At 37.5% G+C, this 7714-nt stretch overlaps 1 protein-coding gene across 1 annotated transcript; it reads left to right on the top strand.

The window, feature by feature from the left end:
• Positions 1 to 1008: 1008 nt before the first annotated feature.
• Positions 1009 to 4170, top strand: LOC18426138 (heat stress transcription factor B-4). Its single transcript, XM_020662339.2, has 2 exons — positions 1009 to 1360; positions 3355 to 4170. The coding sequence occupies exons 1-2, from the start codon at positions 1112 to 1114 to the stop codon at positions 3964 to 3966; spliced, it is 861 nt and encodes a 286-aa protein (XP_020517998.1). The 5' UTR covers positions 1009 to 1111; the 3' UTR covers positions 3967 to 4170.
• Positions 4171 to 7714: the final 3544 nt, after the last annotated feature.

Raw genomic sequence — 7714 nt, 5'->3', positions numbered from 1 at the left:
TTACTCTTGTTATTAGTGTTAGATATTCGACATGTTGTGGAGTCTGGAACCGAAACCATGGAAATTAAGCAGGTCTCTCCCAGTTTTCAAGATTATTATTATTACTATTATTTAGGACTCTGCTATGTGCATAATTCTAAAAAAGAAAAGCAAATGTAGGTGGGCTGGCTATGTGCAACGTAGATCTAATACGAAACTTGTTAGAAGGTATGAGTTGGTTCATGTGGATGGTTCAAAAAAGACAAGAGGTAGGCCCAAAAAGAAATACTTGAAAATAGTGAGAAAATATATAGGGACTAATCACTTTCATTGAGAGTATAGTCCTCAATAGATCAGAATGAAGGAGTAGAATTTGTTTAGGATATCCAAATAGTTGAGAAAATGCTTTGATGATGATGATTATTCTGTCAGTTTTTTGGCAGACTTGATAGCGTCGATTGCCTAGCCCGAGACTCTGCATGTCCAACCTGAGTCCTTGCTTGAAAACACTAGTATGGAACATCATACGATTTATGTTTGCGTAGTTACACTATGTGCCCTAAACACCACCGTGATATTTGAAACTTTGTTGAGGGCATGGGTGCGGTCATACCAAAACTAATGCCACCGGATCCCATCAAAACTCTAAAGTTAAGCACTTAGTGGTATCCATTCCGACCACTAACACTACTCCATTAATACCTTTAAAATAGCTAACTCCTAACCTACTTAAGAAAACAAGTTGAGGCATGTCTTCTCCACTGAATGCCCTAGATAAAAACTTTGTTGACGGCACTAGCATGGTATTTAAAACTTTGCTACCTAGATAAAAACTTTGTTGAGGGCACTAGCATGATATTTAAAACTTTGCTGAGGGCACCGCCATGGCATTTCAAACTTTGTTGAGGCCAATATCTGACCTCAACCCACTAGAGAGTAAAAGGCAAAAAGAACTAAAAAGAGAAAATGGTGATATTGGGGGTGCAAAAGACACATATATAACACCTTTCACTGTGACATAAGATATGTATACTAGACAGTGTAGAGAGAGAGACATTTGCTGTATACACTTTTCATGTCTTTTGACTCTTTTTCCTCATTTTATATGTGTTAGTTCCTTAGTTTTGAGCTCATGGGTTTAGTGGTAGAAGGTGTTGGAGAGATGTTGGTCTCATTGGAAAACCAGAAGGCAGTTCCTGCCCCTTTTCTCACTAAAACTTATCAATTGGTGAATGATCCTTGCACTGATCACATTGTTTCTTGGGGAGAAGATGACACAAGTTTTGTGGTGTGGAGGCCACCTGAGTTTGCAAGGGATTTGCTCCCTAATTACTTCAAGCACAACAATTTCTCAAGCTTTGTTAGGCAGCTCAACACCTATGTGAGTTCCACAGATTTTGACAAGTTTTTTATCTCTTTCTATGTTTTTTTTGTCCTTGAGATTGGGTTTTGAGGGGTTTGAAGGTGTGTTTTTCTGCAATCTCTCCCCCCTCTGCTAATTCCATGAACGTTAATTTCTACAGTTTTATGAGCATGGGCTTCGCTTTGTTGAAGATCTCTATCCCTCCTCCCCCTTCTCTCTCTTCCCCCCACTATAATAAAATTTGATTTTTACAGCTTTAAGAGTTTGGGTTTTGTTCTCTCTCTCTCTCTCATTTCATAAACTTTGATTTCTACAGCTTTAAGAGTTTGGGTTTTGCATTGTTGGTGAATGTGACTCAGAAGCTCTCTCTCACTTTCTCTCTCTAATATTATGTTTTGTACCGTATTTTTTACCCTAGTTTTGCGATCCTCCATCTCCATCTTTAATCTTCTTTTGACTTTGTGGGTTTTCTTTTTATTTCATTATTGCTATGGTTTATTGGATGTTGAAAGAAGTCTTGAGCTTTGAATCAGTTGGCTCTTTGTCTTAAAAAGGCTCTTTTTCTCAGTCTGAGTGGTGCTCTCTCTCTCTCTCTCTCTCTCTCTCTCTCTCTCTCTCTCACACACACACACACACAGTTTGAGTGCCTCTCTCCCACACACACACACACAGTTTGAGTGCCTCTCTCCCACACACACACACACAGTTTGAGTGTCTCTGTCTCTTCTCTCTCACAGTTTGAGTGTCTCTCTCTATCTCACACACAGTTTGAGTGTCTCCTCTCCACACACAGTTTGAGTGTATCTCTCTTTCTCTCTCTCTCTCTCTCTCTCTCTCTCTCTTTAGGTTCACTTTAGTTTTCCTTTTTCTGGGGACACTTCACTGGGAGTTAAGAAGGTTCTGAGTTATTTGAAGGAACTACAAGGCATTGTGATTTCATGGGGGTCTGCATTATTTGTCTTTGTCTGTATGATAGTTCCATGACACTGATTTGGAGCATGTGTTTTCAGAAATGGCTCTTTCTTCAGTGTTTCAGCCTTCTAAATCATCCCTGGTGCAGATTTCTTTGATCTCTCCCTTTCTCTCTCATGTTTCTTTGATGTGTACTCTCTCTTTCTCTCTCATCAACATTGTTGGAACTTGGAATCACATGTGACATTGTACCAGATTTGTAAGATGTTTCATGGTTTGATTCATTTTACTATTATCCTTTGTGTACTGCAATATATTTTTTTTACCATTATTCTCTGTAACCTCAAGATTCTTGTTCATGAGGTTATCACCTGAGATTCATTTGCTCCAATGGAGTGATGGGCATCAATTTCTTGGTTTTTGCAGCATCATTCTCATGGATTTTTAATTGAGTGATGTGATATATACCTTAGTCTGTACCACATTTTGTTATATAGGACTAATCATTCTATTTCTCGAGCTCTTCAACTAAGAGAGAGATACATGGAGAGAAAGATAAAGAGATAGAGAGAGATAGAGAGGAAAAGAGAGAGAGAGAGAGAGAAAGAGAGATCATTTCATTGCTATCTTGTGTATGTTAGAGAGGAAGAGAGAGAAATCACTTCATTTTCTCTACTTAGCTTGTAGTATGTTAGAAGAGAGAGAAGTAGCTTCATTTCCTCTCCTAAGCTTGGGTGTATGTTAGAGAGAGAGAGAGAGGGAGAGAGATCATTTCATTTTATCTAACTATGATTGTCTAACTATGATTGTGTGTGTATATAGAGTGTGATCATTTATTTTGTTTAACTAGGCTTATGTGTGTAGAGAGAGAGGTCATTTCATTTTATTTAATTATTTTTGTGTGTGTAAAAAAAAGAGATTGTGTTAACCTATTTATTGTAATTTGTGGGTATAAAAAAAAACTTGTATGTTTTTAACTTATTTAAAATCCGTATATAAATAACTCATAATATTATATCTATATATATCTAGAGAGAGAAAGAGGGGCAGGCAGCTGATAAGCACAAACTAATGATATCTCACTCTCTCTCCTGTCACAGGGATTCAGGAAGGTGGTTCCTGATCGATGGGAATTTGCAAATGAGTTCTTCAAAAGAGGAGAAATGCACCTCTTATGTGAAATCCACAGAAGAAAAGCCACACACCCTCCCCCCCCGCCTCCTCCTCCTCCTCCTCCTCTCACTCTCTCTCATCTAAACACTTTCTCTCTCTACACCAAACCCTTTGAATCTGATGAGCTCCAAACCTACCCTGAATCTCCTCTCTCTTCTCCAAACACAACTGATTTGGCAACTGCCTTAGCAGAAGATAACAAGAGGCTGAGAAGGAGCAACTCTTTGCTTTTATCTGAGCTCTCTCATATGAGAAGGCTCTACAATGGCATCATCTATTTCCTTCAAAACCATGTAAAACCAGTGCCCCATCCCAAGTTCTCAGACCCACCATTGATAACCCAGCAAAGACTCCATGATTCAATAGGTTTTGAGGATCCTCTCAAGGAAACAGAGGAGAGAGAAAGGAACTTAGGAGAAGAAGAAGAAGACCCCATCAACACTGTTAAGCTTTTTGGGGTGCCACTTCATGGAAGGAAGAGATTGAGATCAGAGGTGCTGGAGCATGAAGACCATAGGCTGGAGTTTCATGTACATTAAGAGAGAGAGAGCGAGAGAGAGAGAGAGAGAGAGAGAGAGAGAGAGAGGTACACAGGAAGATGTAAAAGATGCGGTCATGTGCAAAAATGTGAGCATGATTTCATAACTCTCTCTCTCTCTCTCTCTCTAACTTGCAATGGCTGCACCAAATGTTCACGAGCTTTGGTTTAACGGTTTTAATATATTGAAATATGCTTTCCATCATATGAAGTATCTTTGTGATGGATTTTGCTATTATTTGCACACAGAAACACAAGGCATCATTGTTCTGAGAAGACCCACTACTCTAAATCAATGAAATATGATGCCCAACCACGTCTGGTGTTTAAGTTCGAGAGAGAGAGAGAGAGAGAGGGATCATAGATCAATTTAAAGGTGCAGCTTAAAGGCGAATTAATCAATGAGAGAAGCACTTTGGCATATTCATTGCCAAATGTGTCTAATGTGTATGTCTATGTGGGTTTGTGTGTATTTTTATGTACAGATTTTAAAATTTTAGGTAAAATATGAAATGCTTCATTTATACGCATAAATTACAAAGAAAGTCGGTCAACTCATTATTTTTTATTTTTTTCAAAATTGCTTTTGGCCAACTTGAATTTTGATTTTTTAAAAAAACGTTTTTAGTTTTTTTCATTAGTAGGGCTGTGCTTTAAAGCTTCCGACACTACTTTACTAAAAAAACCAAAAGGAGAAAGTCAAAATTTGGGTTGACGAAAAGGCAATTTTTAAAAAAGTAAAGAGGGGTTGACACTTTCTTTGTAATTTCCACATTTACTTGGAGCATTTTATAGTTTACCTAAAATTTTAGGATCCATACGTAAATCACTCCAAATCAATAGCGAGAGAGATCATTGTGCAATTTAAAGGTGCACCCTAAAGATGAAAGAATCCATGAGAATAGACATATTCATTGGCAAATGAGAGAGAGAAAGAGTAGAGAAACATAGAGAGATCATTGCTCAATTTTAAAGAGACAGAGAGATCATTCCTCAATTTAAAGGCACACTTTAATGAATGAATCAATGAGAGAAGCACTTGGTATATTCATTGCAAAGAGAGAGATAGAGAGGAGAGAGATTGCTCAATTTAAATGCATCAATGACAGAAGCACTTAGCATATTCATTACCAAATGTGTGTAAGAGAGTGAGAGAGAGAGATCATTGCTCAATTTAAAGGTAGAGATGAGTGAATCAATGAGAGTAGCACTTGGCATATTCATCACCAAATGTGTGTATGACAGAGAGAGAGATCATTGCTCAATTTAAAGGTGCACTTTAGAGATGAATCAATCAATAAGATAAGCACTTTGGCATATTCATCACCATACACGAGAGAGAGAGAGAGAGAGAGAGAGAGAGAGAGAGAGAGCATATTCATTGCTTAAAACAAACAAATGTGCCACCCCATGGAACACATCAAAAGATATTCACTGCCAAAATTAAGGGCCACAGTTAAGCTTTTAGAATAGTGTAAGGAAACAGAATCCATGTTCATTACTCATGAAAAAACACTACTCCGTATCTGCTTTCTATTAGGGAAAGCATGCTGAGTCACCTTAAGTGTTATGGCATGAGAGAGGGAGAGATAGAGAGAGAGAGGAGAGAAAGAGACTACTTTTTTGCCTCCTGGATCTTTATATTGCCTTCCTGCAACTGATAAAGAAAGAAGATGAGATTTATAACAATAGACATCAAAGAAGATTAGATTCATCAAGAAAAAGGAAAGACGTCAAAGAAGGTTAGATTTATCAAGAAAAAGAAAAGACATTGTTTTTTTTTTTATGGGGCATTAATTTCCAGAAGTCTCTATGCACTACAAAAAGGGATAAATGGATAAAAGAAAGCAGCAAAAGTAACGAGAAGATCTTAAATTTAAAGCCTTGAGTTTTTAACTTTCCCTTCACTTTCCATTTAGGATAATGCATTGGACAAACCAAGAACATCAATAAAAGCTAGTTCACCTAGTCGTTTTCCAATGGTAAATCTGAGTTTTATTCATTTTACTTGTTTGGCTTTTGAATAAGTAACAAGATAGGTAAAGAAAAGAAGAAGAAATTTGAATAGATGTTTTAAAAATCCCCGAGTCGGCAAACCCTAGGCCTCAGATTTTGAATCACTAACCGCAGAATCAACTAGGGTTGTCCAGAACCAGGCAGTTCACTGCACTGAGTCTCCCGGATCACCGTTGGGCCCAAGTAATTCCTGAGACCTAGGACAACTTTTTATTTTTCAACATTTTTGCTTTTTTTGTGTCCCTCTTAAGAACCGGAATCGAAGAGCCAACTCAAGGAGTCCAACTCGGATCACGGATTGTTCAGTGCCCAATTTGATATCTTCTTTTCTAGATTATTAGTATTATTATTATTATTATGAGTAATTCAGTGAGGAAGACGAACTCTGCTTGTTTTTTAATTAATTAATGGTTTTTAAAGTTGTCAATAGAATCGGAAACCACAACGTGGAACTGAGGTATGGGGTGTACAACTACTACAACCGCATACTCTTTCCCCTTAAGTGTTTAGGAGTTCCTCTCTCTCTCTTGAGAATTTGAGTGAGCATATATGCATTAGGGTTGCAATAGAGAGGGAAAAATAAATTTAAGTCTGCATTTACATGAGCATTGCATTTTTTAGCCCCCCTCTCTCTCTCTAAATTTTAGTTGTTCTCTCTCTACTAACACAACCTCTCTCTCTCTCTACATTTGATTTGTTCTCTCTCTACTAACGCAAGAAAGAAAAAGAGTTGTTCCTCTCTGACCAGGGGTTTGAGTAAGAGGCCCGTTAATGGGTAATCATCATTTGCTTTAAGTGCACTTTCCATCAGGTGGAATCTTGACTTTTGTGCATGGTTATGTCAGTGTCTATTTTCACTATCTATTGGAGCATAAAGTGAGAACACTTAAAGCTGGAAAGAGAGAGAATGAAACAACCCTCAAAAGAGGAGTCTTTGCTTTAAACAAGAGTATATCCATCCCTTATATTTAACTTGGGGCACATTAGTGCATGGTGCCATTGAGAAATGACTAAAACGCCCTTCATTAGATTATGGCACTCCTTTAAACTATGAGAAAGCATATTTGATGATACAATTTTTCTTTTGTACAAGGTGGTCATAATTAATGCTGATCATTGGATGTGAAATTGAGAAAGCATATTTGATGATATCATTTCTCTTTTGTACAAGTTGGTCATAATTAATGTTGATCATTGGATGTGAAATTGAGTCGCTGCATTTATTTCATCGACCAAGCTCAAAGTTCAAAAGAAATTTTCTCAAACTTTGTAACATACCCAAGCTATCAGATTTCATATCGAATGGTTGTAAGTAATTGTGACTTCTCTGCACTAAAGGTAAATGGTCACATTGCATACAATTCCATGACCAAAATATCCACCATGGGTGATAAGTGTACTCATTCACATGACCATAATAGTGCTCTTATTGGGCTCAGTTTTCGGCCCGGTTCGCACTGCATGTTAAGCCAATGGCTTGGGCACATGCTCGAAATATTTTTGGGCTGGCAAGTTCAACTTGTTTATATATAGGGAAAAAAGTATATATAGCAAAGGCTCTAAACAATCAAATTATAGCCTACCTCAAAATTTTCACTAGAAGAGGTTGTTTTGATGCCTAAATATCGTCAAATTGATCATGTCGACATCAAGATGCATGGACACGAGAAAAAAATGGATTTCAAGTATTGGAAATAGTTATTTTGTAACGCATTTTTTGACCGTCAATTTTC

The sequence above is a fragment of the Amborella trichopoda genome, chromosome 1 (assembly GCF_054954075.1).
Source record: "Amborella trichopoda isolate Santa Cruz 75 chromosome 1, AtrichopodaSantaCruz75HAP2 v2.0, whole genome shotgun sequence".
NCBI lineage: Eukaryota > Viridiplantae > Streptophyta > Magnoliopsida > Amborellales > Amborellaceae > Amborella > Amborella trichopoda.
Note: the sequence above shows the minus strand (reverse complement) of the source record. Positions and strands in the feature narration are given on the sequence as shown.

Excerpts from the sequence above, each read along its gene's own strand:
- LOC18426138 (XM_020662339.2), top strand. The coding sequence starts at position 1,112 with ATGGGTTTAGTGGTAGAAGGTGTTGGAGAGATGTTGGTCTCATTGGAA. Across the intron at positions 1,361-3,354 it reads TTAGGCAGCTCAACACCTAT|GGATTCAGGAAGGTGGTTCC; the intron begins GTGAGTTCCACA and ends CTCCTGTCACAG.